Source organism: Rutilus rutilus (genome assembly GCF_951802725.1).
Source record: "Rutilus rutilus genome assembly, chromosome: 2".
Classification (NCBI taxonomy): domain Eukaryota; kingdom Metazoa; phylum Chordata; class Actinopteri; order Cypriniformes; family Leuciscidae; genus Rutilus; species Rutilus rutilus.
The window spans coordinates 52,693,965-52,718,096 of NC_140210.1; the positions used below are offsets into that span (position 1 = coordinate 52,693,965).

Sequence of the window (24,132 nt, forward strand, 5' to 3'; positions counted from 1 at the left end):
GTGTCTGAGTCAAGCAGGAGTTAAAAATGTTTTAATGCTCTATATGATTACGATATTCTTCAGAAAACTTATTACATAAATATTGATTTTATGTGATATTTTGGTTAGATCAGATATATGCTAATTATGAAATACCCATAAATTCAATAATTATATACAGGAAAGAAAAGAGAATCAGACATGTCCAGAATGATTGTGATATCATCACAAAAGCCAAAAACACCTGATCATCTTCCTCTTGGCTCTTTCTTGCCAAATGTGTTTTATAAACTCACTGTTACAGCAGTCAGAGAGAGATGAATGGTAAAAAGTCCAGGGACAAGAGACCAACTAAAGCGAATACTGATCTCCATTATGGTGACAACAAACTTTATTATAAACTAAATCTCTGTTAATTCTCAACAAGAACTTTTGTACATGTATGAAAGAAATAATCGTAAACTGGTTTGTAAACTGGTTTCACACTCAGTGTTGCTGGAAGTCAGTTGTAGTTCTTGTGTTTCTCTTTTTTCTGTTCTTGTTTCTCTGTCCTTCAGTGATTCTGCTTATCAGGTGTTCATCAGTGTCTCAATTCACTCACTTCTTTTCATTCACTCTGTCAAGTGGACTATATTAGTGAACTAATGTAGGGAATAGTGAATGAGGGTATAGGGTGTGATTGGAAAAACAGCCTCTGAGTGTCGATTTTGAGCGCTGTTAATTCACAGTATATTCCTGTAGGCTATTTTTGTTTTCTACAGTATATTACTGTTTTAATGGAAAATGGTATGATATGTGAATTTGGCCTTTTTTTACAGCAAGGGTTAACAGTGTGTGTGACAACTAGCCCCAGTCTCCCCTATAACATATTTGAATCTAAAGATTGATTAGTAAGTGATGCTCTTACCCTTTTCACCAACACTATACCATTGACAAATGAACAGGCTGAAACCAGCATTGGGTTTTTATGTGGTCAGCATTTTATATTTAATATGAGGATATGACACTTCAACCCTTGCTGATAGCAGAAGTAAAGTTTAAACACAGTGACATAGCAACATCAGAGGCAACATTAGACTAAAGTAATAAAACAAAAGTTAAACTGGATAAACTTTATGTCAGTCTGTAGAGATGCTCATGAGCATGTTTTTAAACATGCATATTTAACCTGTTTCTATAGGACCAAGAAAATAATTGCTTGACAAATGCAATAATTTAATGCAGATTTAATGAGCTCATTGAAGTAATGAATACTTGTTTGTTAACAAATTATTATTTATTATTTAACCAAAATGGTATTTGTTTGTCTGACTAACACGTATAACAAAGAGTAATGTATCTGAGGTTTCTCCTGTAGAGGGCGCTTAGCGCTGGGTTGTTTCCATAGGCTCGTTTGAGATGCATCTCACCTTCAAAATAGATGAGAAGAGATCGCTGTGGTCGGTGGAGGAGTGAAATAGTGTAGTCAAGACGGACAGTTTTCTCTTCTCATAATGGCTCAGACACGAGGTTAAAGACGGATATGTGCGGTGTTGTCATCGCAGTTTTTTTCCCCATCACACCTTTTGAAGCACTTCTTATTCATTTCTCTGAAGCACTTCTTATTCATTTCTATGGTCTCCACAAACAGTGGGTGCTTCTCATTTCTTATTTGTGCATCCTCATTTCCTTCCCTTGCTTCCTTTTCCACCGTGGGGTCGAGCGAACTGTAGCGAATAGCCTCTTTCTATAACGTTCAGCACCCATTCTGATACCCCGGGAAGCTTTGCCCATGCATTCGCATGAATAGCTAGGGGTTGAATGAGATCTGGGCTCTGGCCGTGACATAGTGGCGGCCGGAGAGCTTCGGTATGCTGTAACACAGACGCCGTGCTTGCAGCGTTTGAGGCGGGGGGCGCGCTGATCACAGCGGGCAGCCTGTCCGCGCTCGACTCTCTTTGGGCGGGTAGCTGAGAGAGAGCGAGCGGGGGGAACCCAGTGGGGTTTGTCATGTCTGTGAGTGAATGTGGGCGCAGAACAGCGGGCACATTTACTACACTGAAAACACTGTCGGCCTGAGCTGACTGTATGTGTGTTGGTTTTGTTTTTACAGAAACCGAGAGACATGCAGTGTGTAGTGTTTGTGGGCACTGGATCGTGGGCACATTAACTACATTTAATGCACAATCGACATGAGTCGATTTTATGTGCGTGAGCCCTGTGGGGCGGGCTGTGTCTGTGTGTAGGAATGAGCACTGGGCAGTGGGCATTTTTACTACACTCATAACACCATCGGCCGTGGCCGGAATACCAGGAAAAACACTCTTTGAGAGATTCACCTGGGTCGCCGTAAAAACGGCGTTTGTGTGCAGGCAAGCGGGCCGTGGTACCGGCTTGTTTACTGCAGAATACACTGGAACAGTCGCATTTTCTGGAACTGAACGAGCGAGAAGTTTTGGTGGAAGTCTGGCCGCAGCGGGACTTGAACACCGTCCTTTTCCTAGGTGGGCTAGGAAGACTTTGAGGCCTCTGGCTTTATCTCAATCTTCTGCCGGGGCCCACGTGGGGGGCGGCGGCCGGCAGAGCGAGAGCGAGAGCGCGGTCTTGAGTCTCGGGCCTGTCGACGCTGAGAAGCGGCGGCGGTGGGCGGAGGCTGGGAGCTTCGAGCAGACGGCTGTTTAGAGCGGCCTGTTGCAGAGCTAGCGCGCTTCGGCAGAAAATGCTTCATGGCCTGTGACATTTTCTGCACCTCAGCGAATCTGAGAGACCGGCAGAAGAGATGGGGGCGTCGAGGAACGCAGCGCGCTCCGAGTCCGGCATCTCAGACAGCGTCAACCATAGATGTCTCCATGTTCCACCCTATGGCCTGTGCAGCGGATTTAGTGGCGCGGAGTGCAAGATCCGTGGCGCTTCTCAAATCCGGCAAACTGATAGCTTCCGGTCCTCATCCAGCTTTCGGAGAAGGTTGGCCTGGAAGATCTGCAAGGTGGTCATCGTATGCAACGCAGATGCAGCCTGTCCAGCGGCGGTGTAAGCGCGTCTGTGCATGGCTGAAGTAGTGTGGTAGGCTTTTGATGGAAGCGCCATCCAGCAGAGGGCGGGCAAAGATGGCAGCTACAGCTTCTTCCACCGGAGGAAGAGAATGGTATCCTCTGCTTCTAGCACCGCCCACCACGGAGAATGCTGCTGAGGCAGAGGTACGCACCCTGGCTGAGAAGGGGGCACACCAGGACTTCGCGAGTTCTTCACGAAGCTCAGGAAGAAACGGCGCGGGTCTTGAAGGTGGCGAAACACGGTCTCTTTGCAGGAAACAACCATCCAGCCGGTTGTGCGCAGGCTCCACGGGCGTCGACCACTCGAGGCCGAGGCTCTCCACGGCCTGTGTGAGCAGGCGCGTCAGCTCTGCTTCGATGCTCGCTCTCTTTCTGGAAGACTCGCGAGCAGAGGGGGCGAGATCCACAGAGCTCGACCAATCCTCACTGCCCGACGCCAGGATAGAGCAGCTGTCCTCCTCTACAATCGCCACTTCTTCAGTGTCATCCACAACGGAAGCGGCGGCAGACGGCGGCCGTTGTCCGGGAGTGATAGACTCAGGTGAAGCGGGCGGTGAAGCTGGCGGGCGAACCGGCGAGCTTGTGTCGGTTGGAGGAGGCTCCGGGACCCGCTGAGCACGGCGCTTTTTACGGCGCGGTACCGCAGCGGGCAGGGGTGCAGTCTCGTGGAAGGATGCCAGGCGAGTCCTCAGAGTCACCATAGGCAGTAGCTCGCAGTGAGGGCATCCGCCGTCAGCGAGCACAAGAGCTGCATGTCCTTCACCCAGGCAGGAAACGCAGATGACATGGCGGTCCCCGTAGCTGAGTGGGGCTCGGCACGAGCCACAGAGGGTGCGAGACATCTTAAAAAAGACGCTCGAGCTCTTTTAGAGAGAGAGTGTGTGTCGCGGCGGCGAAAACACACTAGTATTGCAAAGGATTTGGTGCGCCGGATAGCGCAGCAGGAACGGCGGCAGAAGGCGGCTCGGCCAGCGGCTTCGATGCAAGGGCTCGTCCCGCTGAAAGGCTTTCTCTGATGGCCTGGCTTCTTCTCTCTGGATCCAGCGATGCGTGAGCTCCGCTGAAGAGATGAAAAATCAGCTAAACCAGCCTCTCAAAGCTATGTTTATAGCCCAAGGCCACGCCCGTTTCAGCAGGACGTGACGCAGTGGGCGCGAAGCACCCCCATTGGAGGCCCGACGGGGCCTTTCGATAGGCTGCGCGCAAGCTGTTTTGCCTATGTCTGCGTGCTGCAGCAACACGTTTTACATTATTCCAAAATTAAGGATAATTTTTGGTTTCAGTATCTCGAGGAAAAGAAATTTCCCCATAGCGTAAAACATTACACAGTACAAGAGAACCTCTCATAAGAGAACTCAAGGGTCATGAGCCCAACTAAAGCAGACACTGACCTCAATCATGGTGACATCAAATTTCTTTTAAAGTTTTTTACACTTATTTTACTTTAATTTTATGGTTTTTGTTTGTCATTTGACGATTTTTTTTACAATGAAGATCATAATAATGCAGTAAATACCTGTGAAATAACAGTGTTTTTTTTCGGTTTATTTAAATTAGAATATTTTATTAAATTAGAATATTTTATGGTTTTCGTTTGGCAGCTGCCAGTCATTTGACCATTTTATCATTTAACTGTTCTGTTACTGTTTAATTACAGATTATATGTGTAATTTTACATACGGTTTTATGTAATTTAAGAAAACAGAAAAAAATACTATATGAAAAATACAATCAATTTTCAGTACAAAAAAATGTGTCATTAATGTCACAATGCCTAAAATAACAGCTGAATTTTTATTTTACAGATATTATTTGTAATTTTACAGTGTTTTGAGTACAATTTAAAATTAAAGAAAATGATAGTCAAAAAATCAGTTATTTTCTGTAAAATTAGGAATTTTTTTTTTTTTTTTTTTACAGTGTAGGATAGTTACCATCATGGTGACAAGTGGTGCATGCAGCTTGATTTGGGAGCAAATAATCCTTTTATATTGTTACCCTCATACAGCAAGTGCTTCTGTATAACATACTACTGCTAATATATTAGCAAATTAATATGTTAGCAGATTAGCTTTTAAAAACTAACTAAGTTTATGCTAATAAAAGTGTTCACATTGAGCTTACATGAAAGTTTTAAATTAATTGTATGAATTCTACTCATACATTTTAAATGTTCTTAACTTGAACTGTTTAAGCACAAAATAAAAATCTGCTAGTTCTGCTTACTTAAACTTTGATTGCAATTGATTTCTTTAAATGTTTTGAGTTCTACCAACTTATACGGGTTTACAGTGTACTTCATAGATTTGAGTTATATTAATTGAATGGACTTAGTACTATTACATTTATTTACCCAAGTTATCTTAAGTTATTGAGTTACTTGGACACAAATGAAATATTTTTTTATGCTTAAATTGTTTGAGTTAATAAACTTAAATGATTTAAGGCAATCGGTTTCCTCAAACGGTTTGAGTTGAACTAACTCATCAGGTTTTACAGTGCATTGAAATTCCTTTACCTCTTAATGGAAATGTTTGGAATAACAAGTAGGACTGTGTGCGGCACAGCTTGCCCTTTATATTGTACAACAGACCAATTAAATTAGTCAGAATAACTTTTTATATGTTTGGTTGACTGTGTTTTATTTTGATAATGAACAGTCTGCGATATGAAGCAACGCCAGAACTGATACTATGTTGTCAAGTCAAGTCAAGTCATCTTCATTTATATAGCGCTTTTAACAATGTAGATTGTCTCAAAGCAGCTTCACAGAGATAAATGTATAATATAACGTAAGATTGTTTTGGCTTTATAGCGGTTCTTTAATAAAGTTATTTTCCAGCTAAAGTTAGTTTTGATTGATTCGCTTCCGTCGCAACGATCATTTGTTTTTAAATTAGGGCCGCCAAGACGACACCATTCTCTCTACACAGACTTTAAACGCGAACCTGTGAGAAACGCTGATGGCGTTCAGATGCACATTAAGAACGAGTTCTATAGTTATGTGCGTTTGAATATATGTGTGCAGGTTTGGAATTCCCTACAAACCAAACCTAAACAAATTACTGGTGTTTCCTTATAGTTTTGATTCAGAATTTTATTTTATTTTATCAATTCGGGGTAGATACGCAAATTGAGTTTTCCCGACGACGCGTTATCTGTAGAGTGGGAAAGGGATCCTCCATAGGGAGAGACTAGTTGGCCCTTCAGCACTGCATTTTGTGTGAGAGCGCGATGCGCCTGCGCCATCACTTGGATTTGTTCCACTGCTGGGAAATAACTTAAAGTCCCTGTAAAGGCAATTCTACAAAAAAATTCTAAACACATTATAAGTGCTAGAAATGTATTGCTAAAACATGTTACAAAGACTGAGAACTGTGAAGTACTAAATTGTGGAGTTAGACCGTTAAACAGTTTTTCACCGTTAAACAGTTTTTCACCCTTGCTGTGAGCCGGATTTTTTGGGCGGGGCTAAAACGGGGGCTCGATGACGCACTGCGACCCCCTGAGCTTGATTGGGCCCCTACTTGATGACGCACGGAGTCACTAAGCCTATCGCTCAATCGCGAGTTACTATCAGACAGCCTACAATTTGCTAGCTACTATGCCCACGGCTCTGGCTATGCCTTCGTCATGTAAATGCGTATTCCCTGGATGCAATCACTTAGAAAACAGATCGGTGTCCTTATTTAAATTTCCGAAAAATTATCATATCAAGAAGAGGTGGATTTATCTTGTGAAGAGCTAACGTTACCTTGATGGAGAGCTGATGATCACCACCACACCCGCCTCTGTAGAGATCAGGATAGTTTACTTTCGTTGGAGACAACTGGAATTCACTGATAATCCGCTGTTACTGGTGAATGGGGCCGAACCGACTATCTCCCGCTGTCCGCTTCGGCCTTCATCCTCCCGTCGCGCCGACATGCACGAGCTGTGCGCGAGTCATATTTCCCGCGAGTGGGCGTGGTTTCAGCGCAGCCAGCGGACACGCCCCCAGCGTTTGAGAGCTGAGACTACTGCTCATTTTTTCGAGATTTTGATAGCTTATTTTATTTAGTTGGCGGCTTTTTTAATCATTGAAATTGGGCTGGGTGGCTAATAACACATTTTTCGGTGGTATGACAAACTCAGAACACATACTTCATTTTGACTTTACAGGGACTTTAATACTCTGTTATTAAGGCACTCGGTGTCCTCAAATGTAATAAGTTAGCTTAACTTATTGAATTTGACTTTGTATTATTGTTTTAGTGGTCTCGATTAAAATAAGTTCAGAGTACTCATAACTATTGTTTTTTATAAACTTAATTCATTTCTAGGCTTGACTACTGCAATGCTCTTCTGGCCGGACTTCCAGCATGTGCAACCAAACCTCTACAGATGATCCAGAATGCTGCAGCTCGTCTTGTCTTCAACGAGCCCAAGAGGGCCCACGTCACTCCTCTGTTCATCTCTCTGCACTGGCTACCACTCGCTGCTCGCATCAAGTTCAAGGCATTGACGCTTGCTTACAGATCTATCACAGGCTCAGCTCCCTCCTACTTTCACTCACTCCTACGAGCCTACATCCCTACCAGACACCTACGATCGATCAACGAGCGACGTCTCGTGGTTCCATCACAGAAAGCCACAAAATCACTTTCCAGAACATTCTCATTCACAGTTCCATGCTGGTGGAACACTCACCCTCATCCGGAATGCAGAATCCCTGACAACATTCAAAAAACAACTGAAAACCCATCTATTCCGTGAGCACTTAACTTCATAAAAAAAAAACAAAAAAAAAACCTTTCCCTTTAAAACCTCACTTATCGTGCTTATGCTACTCTGAATAATGCCTGAACTTCGTATTCTGAGCACTTCTTGCGTTGTTGTTGTTTTTTGCCTCTTCATGATGACTCGCTTAATTTTAGTCCTAATTTGTAAGTCGCTTTGGATAAGTAAGTCTGCTAAATGACTAAATGTAAAATGTAAAATGTAATTGAATTAAGGCAATCGGTTTCCTCAAATGAAATGAGTTAGCTTAACTTGTTGGGTTTTACAGTGTATAGTCATACAGATAATATGACATCATTCGAAACAGTAAAATGTATATTTTTATTTGTGTACATTCAAAATGACTACAAAATAGCATGCCATTGAAAAATAAATAAAACAACATGATGCGCTGCTTTAGCGCATCTCGGTCTCTTTAGATCTTTCTGGCGCTCACCAAAAATGAACCAAAATACAGCGAATAGCCTTCTTGGCACGCCTACTTTTGAAAGTCAACATTTCGATTATTTAACGTTAAATGCATTATATATGCCTGAGTCACTTTGGAATAAATCACAGTGTGTTTCATGATAAAACGTAATTTAGCCTAAATAGGCTATTCACCTTATTCCGCCCCGCCCACTTTTAATACTTTGCGCTTCCGCATTTTGTCATCCGACTTCCGGTAAACTGACACGGGGCATCCGGTAGCTATTTCAGTAAATAGAAGATTGTTTATAGCTAGCTAAAACTTGACAAAATGACAAATAACATTTATTCTGTTTTAAATTGGGAGCACGGAGAGAACTTGCGACGATCAGATGGTCTCATATTGTCCCATCCATTAACATTATTAACGTGGATAGACGATATGAAGAAGTGGCCTGAGGTAACCTATGGGGACATATTTAATTACTTCGTCCTGTCAGAAGGAGTTGATGGAGCAGCCATGAAAAACTATAAAAGTACTGAGGCCTATCAGTATTTACACAGTGGGAAAGTGGGTCGTGTACTCTTACACCGTGAGGGTGACTTTGTATTTTTAAAAGCAAACGTGCACCCCAGCCAGTCGCGCAGTCCACACCACTCTGCGTGGGTGCTAGTTAGCAGCCTGGGATCAGTGGAGACTACTGGATGTTTGTGCATCGCTGGTTTGGGAAGGTCCTATAGCCACGCAGCCTCGATATTATGGAAGGTAAGACTATATCACACTCATTATTAGTATTTATTATTCATGATAATATCTTGCAACGTTCGAGTTGTTAACATAAGTATGTTATAAATGTATATATTTAGGTATATTAACATAATGTTTGTGACATACACAGCTGATGATTACCTGATGACCACCGGCAGGCTAAGTATCTTGTCAAATCTCTTAATTGTACATTGGAGTAAGGTAAGTGAATGGAGTCCAGGTAAGTACAGTGCATGCATCATTATTTTGCAATTTGATTTTATGATGGCACATTTGACCAATTCCAAACCACATCAATCTTAACAACTACTATTAATTGTGTATTTTAGATGTGCATAAATATTAAGCAGGTTTTCTTTTTGCACATATGAATAGAATGTATTTTTTTATATCACTTATAAATAATTAAATACAAAATTAATGCTAATTATTACGATTAATGTGATTTGGAATTGGTAAAATGTGCTAGGAAAAAAATATGCATGCACTGAAAATGGAAAAGGAAACGTAAAGTAGGCCTAAATGTATAAGTGAACAGTAAGTCTAATTACGCTATCACCTGATATAAGGAATAAGGTAGGTTAACATTACGTGTAATAATAATGAATGATTTTTAAATAAGATAACTGTGAAAGTTTTGAAATATCTTTTAAGTATTCAAGCTCATCAGTGCATATGTTTGATCTCAGGTGGAAAATGCTGTGTCCAGTGGGCTCACTGGCATTGCTTGCACAGATGAGCAGCGGCTCTGGAATGTGGGGACCCAGAGGAACCTCTGCCCGAAGCGGTTAACGGACATCACCTTTTCCCACCACCGAGCCACCGATGTACTGACGTCAGAGGTAATGCCCAACAATGTCCCTCTGCCTCCCACTCCTTCATTTTGCACTCAGGGTGAGCTGAGAGAGGGTCTCAAGCATCTTCGACTGCCTGCACAGCAAAAACTCCAGTGTTAAATTAACACTCCTGGGAGTGTATATGAGTCCACACTCAAGAGTGTAAAGTGTTAAAATATGAGTGTTAAATTAACACTCAAGAGTGTTAAAGTTAATGAGCTAATTAAGTGAATAATTTAGTAATGATTGATCATTATTGAAGACACCTGATGTTAACAAGCAGAATCACTGAAGGAGAAAATCACAAATTGTAAGCCACCGTTATGGTGATGGGTGTTTGCTTTAGTCGGGCTCTTGACACTTATACATTTACTTTAGATTTTGTTTGGCTGTTGTATCTTATAACTGCCCGATGAACAAAGAGAAAAAGTGATCTGCTGGTGTTGGTTATATTATGACAATCATCATTTGAACTTGATCACTGAACTCATTAAGATCCTTATTTCTGACTTAGATTTATGTTGTTGATTACAGAATAACTGTGAATCTGCATAAATATCCAGAATTTTAGATATAATACAAAGGATTTCTTAAAAGTTGTTTTGAAAAAAAAAAAAATTCTTTCTTTTAGGCACACACACGTCAAGATTCAGTCTATGCATCTCAACAATGGTGACGAGCAGAATATTCAATTAGGAAAAGTAAATTACACAGACAATTCAGATCATAATTTATTCATACCGCAATGCATGATGGGAGCCATTAATGAGTTGTGATTGGTGGCAGCGACTGCAACATGCTTTATTATTGTCACCATTGTTGAGATTCACAGGCTGATTATTGATGTCTGTGTTTCTAAATAAATTCATTTGAAAGTCTTTTGATCAGAACAATGGTTATGAAATATTTTTGGATTATATGAAAAATACTGAAAATCATGTGCTGTAGAATCACAGAGCTGCTGTAACTAACAAGTTAAGCCATCTTAATAAGTTTTGTTTTACAGATCACAACATGATTGTCAAAACATAACCAACACCATCAGATCACATTGTCTCTTTGTTCATCTGACTGTTATAAATCAATAACAGCAGACAAGCAAAATTTAAAGTAAACATATAAGTGTCAAGAGCCCAACTAAAGCAAACACTGATCACCTTAATGGTAACTTACAATTAGTGATTTCCTCCTTCAGTGATTCTGCTTGTTAACATCAGGTGTCTTCAATAATGCTCAATCATCACTAAATTAATCACTTAATTATCTCATTAACTTTAACACTCTTGAGTGTTAATTTAACACTCATATTTTAACACTTTACACTTTTGAGTGTGGACTCATATACACTCCCAGGAGTGTTAATTTAACACTGGAGTTTTTGCTGTGTGTGTCAAGCCTTCTGCACAAATGTCTGAGTGCTGCTCAGACACAGGAGCCAGAAAAGCCTGCATCCTCCTTGCCACATGCTGACCATGATGGCACCAACATCTGCCAGAGGTGCATGGTGTTTTATGACAGTTTCGTGGCCATTGACCTCTTAAAGCGTACAGCATTGGAGCGTGTAACTCTTGAACAGAGTTCCTCTCACTTGTGGCATGACTCTCGCAAAGTAAGAATCACGGCAAGCACAGCAAAGAAGGTCCCCAGCAGAGTCAACCCTCAGACCTTCCTCAGAGAGCACCTCTACCCCAGGTTCCATGGGAATGCGGCCACTTACCATGGCTTAGAAAGCGAGGCGTCTGCGATACAGTGGCTAGAGGGTTGCGGGTTCTCAGTCAGCCGCAGAGGCACAGTCGTGTGTGCAAGCGAGCCCTGGCTGTCATCAAGCCCAGATGGAGTTTTGAACTCGGAGGAACTGCTGGAGATCAAATCCCCTCTCCTTAAAAGTGGCGAGACTCTGGAGGATCTCTTCAGAAGTCAGAGATATGATGTGAAGATGGTGGAAGGGACACCTCAGCTGCAGCCAAATGGTCCACAGGGCTTCTATGTGCAAGTGCAGCTTGGAATGTTCTGTACAGGGCTGAGGGCCTGTAAGCTGCTCATCTGGGTTCCATCACAGCAAGTTCTGCTAAAAGTCCCATACAATGAGCAATTCTGTGCCAAGACTGTAGACAGACTGAAAGCATTTTATTTTAAGTATATGCTCCCTCATGTGTCAGATGAGTTTCAGGCAGGCCGTCTTTTGCTATCCACAAGATACATGCAGCTTTGTAAATAAGCAGGAATGCGAATAATTAGGGTTAAAGGAATAGTTCACTTTAAAAATAAAATTCTGTCATCATATACTCACCCTCAAGTTGTTTTAAACCTGAATTAATTTCTTTCTTCTGCTGAACACAAAGGAAGACCATTCTTCAAAATATCTTAGTGTTCAGCAGAAGAACGAAATTCATACAGGTTTAAAACAACTTGAGGGTGAGTATATGATGACAGAATTTTATTTTTAAAGTGAACTATCCCTTTAAGGATAGGATATTAGATAATTTGGGTGGGATGCATTTTAAATTGGTTGTGTTAAACGAGATATATTTGTGATTTTGTGTTTTAGAAAATATAAATGATTAAATAAGTTTTATAAAATCACTTGTGTTTGATGTTTTCAGGAAGCTAGAGACACCTTCTACTACTGACCTCAATGTAGATATATTTCACCATTTCATTTTCATCAGTAATAAACCAAGATGGTTTTCATTTTCAAATTTGACATGACTTATTCCTTCTAACCAGAAGACTTAAATTAAGTTTTAAGGGGAAATCTACAGAGCTCACATTATATGGTTTTATAATAAATTACTGACAGGTAACATCTGGTCACATTGTAAGGGTTTATTAAACATCTGGTCACACTGTAAAGGTTTATCAAAATAACTATTCACAAAGGTAACATCTGGTCACATTGTAGAGGTTTATAAAAATAACTTCACAACAGGTAACATCTGGTCACATTGTAGAGGTTTATAAAAATAACTATTCACAACAGGTAACATCCGGTCACATTGTAGAGGTTTATAAAAATAACTATTCACAACAGGTAACATCCGGTCACATTGTAGAGGTTTATAAAAATAACTATTCACAAAGGTAACATCTGGTCACATTGTAGAGGTTTATAAAAATAACTTCACAACAGGTAACATCTGGTCACATTGTAGAGGTTTATAAAAATAACTATTCACAACAGGTAACATCTGGTCACATTGTAGAGGTTTATAAAAATAACTATTCACAACAGGTAACATCTGGTCACATTGTAGAGGTTTATAAAAATAACTATTCACAACAGGTAACATCTGGTCACATTGTAAAGGTTTATAAAAATAACTATTCACATTGTAAAGGTTTATAAAAATAACTACTTACACTATTTACACTGATTAGTTAAAGGTGGTATCAGCGATTTCAGGCCCAAACATAAATGATCACATTCATCTAATATTTCGCTAGCTGCACGCCCCATAAGCATGCTGTCAAAAAAACGCGTCTCTCTAGGTAGCCTAGGCTCTGAGATCTGCACACAAAAACAGTTGGTATCAACATCACTCAAAACCAAAATAAATAGTGTTCCAACCAATCATCGACAGGGGCGGGTGTTGTGAGGTTTTGCGCTCGTGCACGGCTGCCTATGACGGCTGCACGCGAAAATCTCACAACACCCGCCCCTGTCGGTGATTGGTTGGAACACTATCTGTTTGGGTTTTGATTGTTTGGCCAAACAGACTGAAAACAGCTGTTTTTGTGTGCAGATCTCAGAGCCTAGGCTACCTAGAGAGACGCGGTTTTTTGACAGCATGCTTATGGGGCGTGCAGCTAGCAAAATATTAGATGAATGTGATCATTTATGTTTGGGCCTGAAATCGCTGATACCACCTTTAAAGCAAAATGAAAGCAGAATGAAAGCAAAAAGTATCGACAGACATGGAACACAACTACAAATAAACATTTATTCATCTTCTATATCAGAAATGATGTCGCTTCGAAGGTTGCACAGGGCTGCACAAATTCTTAGAATTTTATCCATTTTAGAGGTGAGGTTAATTGGAACGGTTTGAGAGAGGACTTTGAAGTTTTTAAGTCGACATATGACCCGCTCAACGTGGACGCGTACATTGGCGATGCGCCTAGTGTTAGTGGTGTCTTCTTCAGAGAGTTGCATGCCTCTCTTGGTGAATGCTGGAAGGACAAGTTTCACCTTCCTTTCATAGAGGAGATCGGTAATGGTGAAGCCTCTGTCTGCCATTACTTCATCGCCTGGACGAAGGTATTCCAGGAACCCTGAATTTGCGGTTATGAATTTATCACTGCACCTTCTTCCATATGCTGGTGAGATGAACATGATCAGTCCACATGGTGCAATGGAAACCAGGTATTTAATGGTGTTCTGGCCGTAGTAATGGCTGTAGGACTCACCTCTCGAGTCAAGGTTGCGTGGCTTTTGAAGGGGTGTCTCTGAACAGTCGATCACACATGTTGTGTTCGGAAATTGCTCTCTGAAACACTGAGGCATTGTTGCCTGGATTGTCTCCCTGGGAAGCCATGGTATGTAACACCTCATCTTCTCCTCCATGATGTCAAGCCAACACGAAATCACCTTGCTTATAATAGACTGAGAAACACCAAACCTTTCAGGAAGATCACCCTGCAATAAATTAAGACGCAGCTTCATCAGAGTGATCAGGAGCTGATCCCAAGTGTGTAGCTGAAAGCTGTTGGTGTGTGAACTGGTAAGGTGCTCGGCAACTGAATGGAACGCATCCAGTGTCAACCCTGTGTAGAGCTGACAAAGGTGGTCGTTTCTCAGCAGAGTTATGTACAATGGCACTGGCTCAACGCATTGTGTTCCCATTTCAGATGTTGGTGGCTTCAGGTTGAGTTTAGATTGTGAAGCGTAGTTGTGGTCAGAGACAGATGGATCCTCCCATTGTGTTTCTGCATCACAGGTCTGGGGCATGTGGCTGTGATCATCCTCACAGTTGTCCACTGCATCACTAACGCTCATTGATGCATCTATGGAAAAATATAACCATACAATTTTTTTTTACATTAGTACTTAAAATAGATCATGAGATTTAATATATGATGGACCCATAGTTACAGAGAACAGTGTGTAAAAGAGAGATCCATTACAAACACAAGACAGTATACACACACACACAATCTCCTCTATTTAAGTCAATATCAATATCAATATCTGAAAGAGAGATGTAGCTAGCTGGCCTGCTTACAGGAATAATGTGAGCTATTATAAGACTGAAATGTAGCATAATATGTTATAATATCGTGAATATTAATTAATTATTTCAGACCCGTAGGTCCATATCACAAAGTAAACGAAACATAAGAAATGTGATATTTAACGTTATAGTTGGGCAATGGTAATAATGCAAGGTTCGTTGTATTTTGTTAACGGCTCGTTACTGATCTTAAATGTAATCATTGAATCACGAATCTAACGTTAGGCTAACAAGCACATAACTAACAGGTAAGTTAGCTAGCTTACCTGAATCTGACAACCTGTTCAGCACCCGGCGTTGCTTCTTTGCCGGAACATCGTAGCCGAGCCATTTCTCGGGGTAAGGGTGTTCGTCAGTCGGCTTCCCGTCCATAAAATGGTATGAACACACATAAGGGCGCTTGGGTGGGCACTTCAAGTTTAGCGCCTTCCGCCATTGCCTCAGGTGCTCCTCGTCTTTAGGTGGTGGGTGTAAATCGTAAACTGCACCACAACACTCAGATCGCATCACATTGTGTTCGAAACACAGTTTGTTCAATTGTTCTCGCCTCTTGATCCAATTATTATGGCAGGCTTTAACTGAACATATAATACTCGACATATTGTTTACGTCTAGAAACTAGCGTACCGGTATGTTCTCTCAGCCGGAAGTTGAAGTCCCGCTCAGCCGGAAGTAAGATGACAAAATGAGCGTAATGGCGCCGCCCTTGTTGCCGTGGAAAATAAGGTGAATAGGTTATAGCAAATTCAGACCAACTGCTGGTCTACACAGAGAAAGAGCCCTTTCTAGGCTCTTCTGTTGTACCGAGCCATTCGTTAGTCTAGTTGTTTGATGAGAAAATTAAATGTAGCCTATAGTTGCAATACACGCGTTAAGTTTTGTAAGCTCCATGCAACTGCTGCAGCGGACTATTATTAGCCTACACTGTAAAAAAAAAAATGTCGTTTTTACAAAAAAAAAATTGCCAGCTGGGTTGCCAGAATAATTTTGTAGAAATTAGTCACTTTAAAAAAAAATCCTGTAAAATTTACAAGGATTTACTGTAAGAAATACAGGCATTTTAAGTGTACTTAAACAAAAAAATCCTGTTGTTTTTACAAAAATAATTTGGCAGCTGTGGTTGCCAGAATAATTTTGTAAAAATTACAGTCACTGTAAACAAAAAATTGCACTGTAAAATAACGGTAATCTACTGGCAGCTGTGGTTGCCAGCAAAGTACTGCCAGCAAAGTTTAAAAACGAGCATTTACACTGATAGTACTGTGAACTTACTTCATGTCAGTCCTTCAGAATTAATTAAAACCATGACTTTAACTAAAATCTTTGCAGTTCACATTTAGTGAACATTAGCACACATGTTTGTGCTAAAGTACTTAGCAAGAAGATTGTCGCTGCATCAGCAACTAGACAGTCACTGCTTTTAAATAAAGCAACAGGCAGCATAACCCATACAGAAATGTAATATATGTCAATATATGTAAATTACATATATAATGTTAGTGCCCATGTATGTCTGCTGCATATATGAGAATATATGCAAAATTCATATATGTAAAACACAAATACATATATGAAACATATATTTCAAAATATATCAAAAATGGCCGTTTTCATGTAAGTGCCATATATTTTCCCGTATATGCACATAAATGTGAAATATATGTAAGACGCATATATGTATACATGCATATATGACGCATATATGTATACATGCATATATGACGCATATATGTATACATGCATATATGACGCATATATGTATACATGCATATATGACGCATATATGTATACATGCATATATGACGCATATATGTATACATGCATATATGACGCATGTATGTATACATGCATATATGACGCATGTATGTATACATGCATATATGACGCATATATGTATACATGCATATATGACGCATATATTTATACATGCATATATGTACTTATTTCAATAGTACATACTTTAACATATATTAGGGGTACAAATCTTATATCTGAATGCCTTGAAATTAAATGACTATAGTTGGAGATTTTGTCTATTGTGTGAATACCAAATATAGTATTTTAATATAGTAATACCAAATATAGTATTTCTTTGTCATTTTTGACAAATACATCCACAAAGTACCATAACCATATGCCACAGCTTTAAAAATGCATCAGTATCACATGTACACTGTAAAACTTTTCACTGTAAATTTACAGTTAAATACTGGCAGCTGGGTTGCCATCCACATACTGTATTTTTACAACACTACTACAGTAAACAGCATTTGCAGTACTCCACTGTAATTACCAAATACAGTATATACCACATTTTACATTATTAAACTTGTCGACAGCAATAAATTGTATTTTTACAGGGAATACTGCTTTTATTATTACATAATTCAAATATTATACTTTAAGGTTTCATAAGAGTAGTCACACTAGGAAAAAGAAAACAAAATTTTCTGGGTTTTAAAACATTTATTTAGTTAAATTGCCTTCTGTGAACATGTTGGCTGAATTACTTTTTAAACATAAAATGCAATTTTAACACTTAACAACAAACAGGTAACAGTTAGCACTTAATTAAAGGAATAGTTCACCCAAAAATTTTAATTAGCACATGATTTACTCACCCTCAAGTCATCCTAGGTGTATCTGACATTCTTCTTTCAGACGAATACAATCAGAGTTCTATTAAAAAATGTCCTGGCTCTTCCAAGCTTTATAACGACAGTGAAATGCTGTTTCTTTTTTGAAGTCCATAAAAGTGCAAACGAAATCCCATTCAAAGTCTGCAAGGTTTCGCAGAAGTGAGGACACCTGTAGGCTTACAGTGGTGTTCGTTTTGCACAACTTGGCCAGTTTTCTTTGAAGTTACTTGTCCTTTCTTTGTTTTTGATCCACGTTCAGGATTGATGTCAAGAAAGCGTCTAAAAGGCAGAAAAAAAACACAATTAAATATTATTAACTGAGTGTATATATTTTGACAAAGAGAGACAGCACAAAAGCTGTCTAAAACTGAACAACATAAAAAAAAAATGCAATATAGGATGTTGTGAAAAAAAAAAAAAATGCAATGTTGGATGTTGTGATCAATAACTGATATTTTTTCCGCCCTGGTAAAATACATCAACTCAATGTGTCTGTTTACATGCGCACTGTCAACTAACTAAATTTTTGGAAGTGGGGTTGCCAGATTTAAAGTTTTAATCTTTTCATCTTCGGGACACAAATGAAGATATTTTTGATGAAATCTGATAGTTTTGTCCTTCCATTGATATCAATATCATTGCAACTGTCAAAGCCCAGAAAAGTGGTAAAAACATTGGTAAATCTATAGCTACAGTGGTTCAACCTAAATATTATGATGCAGGGTTTCTGCACATTTTTTAAAGTCAAATTTAAGGCTTTTTAAGACCCGAAGAAATCAAAATTAATACCATGCATTAGGGGTGTGCAATATTGACAAAATATGTCTCGATCGATATTTTCAAAGTTTTCTTGATAATAATTAGATAACATTTTACTGATTGTGTTTCTGTGCTTGGTGCCATGGCCTGTTGACAACTGACTGACAAAGATATTCATATTTTTCATATTCTATGCAGTGGTCAGTTTACAGCAGTGACAGAAATTAACATTTTTTATTAAGGGGTAATATTTGCCACCTTAAATTGATTTCAAGGGGCATTTTCACCTATATATGGACATTTGTAGATGTTTCAACAAGATCTTTCACATCTACTGCAGTCAGATTCACCCGTGTTCACTCTGAAGGAATCACTCACATGGCTGGGCACTTGTATGACACATCAAGGATGTTAAGAGGCTAAAAGCAGGTTTAAAACTTGAAGTCAACAGGGTGCAAATTTTAAAAAGAGGATAACACGGTGTAGGCAACATCGATTTTTGTCGTTGTTCTCTGTACTGACAGCACTCCAAATTTACAAAAAAATGCACTAGTTACATGGATTATTTAAACAATGTTTTTACTAGCTTTCTGGGCCTTAAAAGTTGCAAAGACGTTGCTGTCTATGGGTGGTTCAGAAACCTCTCAGATTTCATCAAAAATATCTTAATTTGTGTTCTGAAGATGAACGAAGGTCTTACAGGTTTGGAACGACATGAGGGTGAGTAATTAATGACAGAATTTTCACTAATCCTTCAACTGAAAACAACTTGCACTGACATATCTTAAAATATATGACTGCCACTGTTTTATCTCAAGATGCACACCAGTAATTTTTTTTTTTTTTTTAATGATACATTATTATAAAATCTGCTTAAATACCCTAATTTTATTAAGGCCTAGACCTGGCTTAAGCTAAGCCCTGTATGGAAACCAGGGCCATATTGTTCATACCAGTAGTCAACATAATAAATACTGTCAAGTCAAGGTTAGTGACACAATTCAGTCTAATATATGTATATATATATATATATATATATATATATATATATATATATATATTAGGGCTGTAACGATTCCTCGATTAAAGTCGAATACTCGATTTTAAAAAATCCTCGATTGCAATTTACCCGTGTCGAGTAACCGGCAAAATACCGGAAGTGGCGCATTCCACAGACGAGAGTCCATGAACCGCATTATTACACAATTTTCTAAGGCTACGCGATATATTTAACTGTTTACAATCATGATATTGTGAAATCACAAAGGCTAAGATTAAGTTAAATAAATATATGCGCTGTTTTTTTTTCTCCCACAGAGAAGCATGACGGTTTAATTATTTACATGCGTGCAGATTGTGTCAAAAGTACCTCAGCTCTGTTCACAGTAAACGCTGCTCCACACATACTCAGTCTCTGCATGTGCTGTTTGTTTAAGTTTCCAATAATGTGCATTTGGGAACGCAAAACCCCGGACACGTGTTTCATAGTAACTTACTGTCATCATTTATGCGTGGAGCGTCTCGGGTTTCTCAAACTCCATCTCTGCGTGCTGTGAGTTTGTGTGGCTTATATAACATTCATCTGCACGCATGCTGCACCGTTTCACAAGATTCGTAACGCAGCTCATTTATAAATCTTCGCCAACACAGGAGAATACATAAGTATGTTTCTGAATATATTCAGAAATATATTCGCAATCGCATATATTCTCATGTGCGAATTGTTGTTCATCGCGATTTCAAAATAAAAGTTTAACCCTTGCACTGCTTGCATGTTTTGACGTGCACATGTTCTTTTCAAGAAATTACGGCAGCTGTTGCATTTCTATCGTACAGAAGTGACCAAATATGAAAGATTAAGTTGACATTTGAATTAAATGTTATGTTCATTAGTTATCATATTTACATGGTGTATTTTAACAGCGTTGTTCAATAAAACCCATATGATTACTTCAATACTTTATTTGAACCAATAATTATTGCTTGTTATTATTTGGGTAACACTACAATAAGGCTCATTAGTTAACATGAATGTATTAATCAACATGAACTAACAATGAACAATAACTACATTTGTAACTAACATTTGTTCATAAAAATACAGCTGTTCATTGTTTGTTCATGTTAGTTCATTACATTAATGTTAACAAATACAACCTTTAATTTTAATAATGTATTAGTAAATGTTGAAATTAACATGAACTAAGACTAATAAATGCTGTAGAAATAAATATTGTTCATTCTTAGTAACTAATGAACCATATTGTAAAGTGTTACCTATTTGTCTTTAAGTAATTTTAAAGGCTGTTGTTCACTTGGATCTATTTTTATTACCACAATTTTTTATCCGATTACTCGATTAATCGATGGAATAATCCGTAGAATACTCGATTACTAAAATAATCGATAGCTACAGCCCTAATATATATATATATATATATATATATATACAGTGTTGGGGAGTAGTTAACTACAAGTAGCGACGCTACTAACTTAACTACATTTTTCAGTAGCTTGGCAGTAGCTCAGTTGCTTTTTAAACAGTGTAGCTTTTCCAGTAGCTAACTACTTTTTGCAGCAAGTAGTGGTGTAGCGCGAGCAAAAGCTACATTGCGTTTTGTTGTCGAGCCAGCGCGAATCAGCGCGATGCAAGGATATTCTTCTTCTTGTTAGATTACAAACATTTTTTTTGCCATTACCGCCACCTGTTGTTTAATCACGCATCTTGCGGCTAACGGTTCACTGACGTACAGAAGTGGGTTGACACACCCATATTATCCATGATAGAGCAAGACGATATTTGAGTGTTGTGTGTAATAAAACAATACTCTTTGAAATCATAATTGTATTGCATTGTTTTAAACACTAAATATTTTACTTAAAACATTCCTCAGACACTTATTCAGTTATTTATAATATACGTTGTTCAAAAAAATCAAAAGTAGTTTCAATGTAGCTAGCTACTTTTTGATAGTAACTTGTAGTGTAGCTAACTACTTTTCCAAAAGGGTAGCTTGACTGTAGTTTAACTACTTTAACTTACGAGTAGCTTGTAGCTTGTCAAACTACAGTTTCAGAGTAGCTTCCCCAACACTGTATATATATGAAGAGTTCAGATGCAAAAGCCTCTAAGTGCCATCTGAAAATTTCTTCTAGAATGGTCATTTTTATCAAGCTTGTATATTTAAGTTGAGTAATTTCTCTTAAATGACAATTAATAGGTAATTTTCATTGCTATTTAAGTGAAAATACTGAACTTAAATATACGAGCTTAATAAAAATGATCATTCTAGAAGAAAATTTCAGATGGCACTTAGAGGCTTTTGCATCTGAACTCTTCATATATATATATATATATATATATATATGAGAATGGCAAATATGCCAATGACTAACCTCTGAACAAACTCAAGGTGCTGCCTCTTCCTGGTACTGCAAGCTGAAGTTATAGGAGGAGGCAAACAGCGCTGCCAGGCCAGTGATGAAGAGGCTGTGATCCTTCACACACACCTTGACCTTCCAAACTTAATATCCAGCACTGGTTGCTTAGAGATTGACCTGTAATGGAATAAAAAAAAAAATAAAGAATAAATAAATAATATTAATAATTAAAATAACTACTGTGGGTTCCACTGTGGTTCGATGTAGTTGTCTATTCATAGTTCTATGAATTACATTTTTCAACTAAAAATTAAAATTGGTTAGAATGCTAAAATGCACTGGCATATAATTTTGTTTGTTTTAAGCATAAACTCACTTAATTTTGACTTGTTCTTTAAGAAAACAAGACAATTTTTACGTGTCTATTAAATGCTTCTTCATGTAAGAATTGTAGAAAACACTTATTAAGAAAAACATATTTTGCAGTGGGGTGAGTAAATGATGGCTTTTCATTTTAGGTTTCATCTACCCCTTTAATGTTTACATACCAGGAAATAAGTCGTGGACTTTCTGGCAAATGTAGATTGCTGGACATCAGCGATGCAAATTCCTGAAACAATTTTTAAAAAGGACAGCACAACCTTGATCAACAGAACCAAAACATAAAACATATTACAAATTAATGAGATTTGCTGAATAATCTCTACTTATCTGCTTGAAGGATAACACCGTCTAACTTCTTTGAATTAGGGAGTAGTTGTAGGACCATGGGATGGCAATCAGGAATAGGCCTACTACATTTGAAAACAGCATTAGGAACATGGATTTTCATGTGCTAGCAAAATTCTGACAACGATTCAAAAGCACGATCACAGAACTGACAGAATTTGACAGCATTTTTTTTTTTTACCACATAGACTATAACTGTAACACTACTTAAAAGCACTTACATTAACAATGGCCATCAGATTACAAAGCCTAAAACGAAAAAAATATATATCAAATGCACGTCATGCAAATAGCATGGTAAAGGTTGCCTATTATATGAAATGTCGAAGTTAACGTTACTTGGTAAACAGGTGGAACAGAGTCAGTGAATTGCTTGCGCGGCCACGTTAAACCGCGTTCGCAAAATCAAACCAAATACGTGAAAACAATCACACAAAACGCAAAAAAAAAAAAAATTATATATTGGCTTACCGTATCACTCAGTTGAACAATTCTCCATCTTCTCAAACTCTAAATCCCACTTATCGTCACGCGCAGGTTAGATTATTCAATGACAAATTCTTCCATCCGTCTTCAGGTAGCTGCTACCGTTAACGTCGTCCATTTTCTGCTGCGTCACAGGCAACTAATGTTTGAAACACGAACCGAACCGAACCGAACCTCAAAAAAGCTTTAAAATTGCTCACAGATTCGCAGACATTGTTTATCTTGATAACAGGAATGATTATTTTGTTCAGTTGAATCCCGCTGACAAAACGAGTTTGCCTGTTGTAGCTGCCTAACGTTACTGTCTGCTGCTGCTCGCATGACGCGTAACATTTGAACTGAATTGAGCGCGAAAGAAATCAATCCCACAATGCAATGACTTTTCAGTCAGTATGATGGTAACGAATTTATCAGGACGAAAACAGAAATGTGCTGTATATTTACAGCTGTTCTGTAAAAGATACATCTTAATACTGTATTATGGAAATACAGTACAATTCTGTAAGAAATTCGTTGTAAATTTACAGTAAAGGGTTACAGTGTATGTTTACATACATTTATTAAATATGTTGAAAACAAATATGTATGTCACATATTTATAATTAATGCTGTCCATATATGCGAGAAACCAATACTATAGGCTACTGTAATATATGCAGATATATGGTATCATATATGGATGAACTCAAATATTTTCTTTACATGTTTGGACACATACATGTTCATATATGTTGCAGGCATATATTGTGATCTCAGATAAGTCAAATATATGTATAGATATATGTTGCAGTCATATATTGTGTTCTCAGATAAGTCAAATATATGTATAGATATATGTTGCAGGCATATATTGTGTTCTCAGATAAGTCAAATATATGTAGATATATGTTGCAGTCATATATTGTGTTCTCAGATAAGTCAAATATATGTATAGATATATGTTGCAGTCATATATTGTGTTCTCAGATAAGTCAAATATATGTATAGATATATGTTGCAGGCATATATTGTGTTCTCAGATAAGTCAAATATATGTAGATATATGTTGCAGTCATATATTGTGTTCTCAGATAAGTCAAATATATGTATAGATATATGTTGCAG

At 38.5% G+C, this 24,132-nt stretch overlaps 2 protein-coding genes and 1 long non-coding RNA gene across 3 annotated transcripts in view; all 3 read right to left on the reverse strand.

The window, feature by feature from the left end:
* LOC311283912 (sialoadhesin-like) overlaps positions 1–24,132 on the reverse strand; it is a 112,891-nt gene that overhangs the window by 50,378 nt on the left and 38,381 nt on the right. The gene's annotated exons all lie outside the window — the stretch shown is intronic.
* LOC311283954 (uncharacterized protein) lies at positions 13,679–16,700 on the reverse strand. The gene is made up of 2 exons (XM_084398764.1): positions 15,301–16,700; positions 13,679–14,807 (listed from the first exon to the last, which is right to left on the reverse strand). The coding sequence occupies exons 1-2, from the start codon at positions 15,632–15,634 to the stop codon at positions 13,744–13,746; spliced, it is 1,398 nt and encodes a 465-aa protein (XP_084254890.1). The 5' UTR covers positions 15,635–16,700; the 3' UTR covers positions 13,679–13,743.
* On the reverse strand, positions 17,481–23,572 carry LOC311284064. Its single transcript, XR_014626152.1, has 5 exons — positions 23,014–23,572; positions 22,764–22,791; positions 22,362–22,607; positions 21,829–21,990; positions 17,481–17,952 (listed from the first exon to the last, which is right to left on the reverse strand). It is a non-coding gene; the product is annotated as an uncharacterized lncRNA (long non-coding RNA).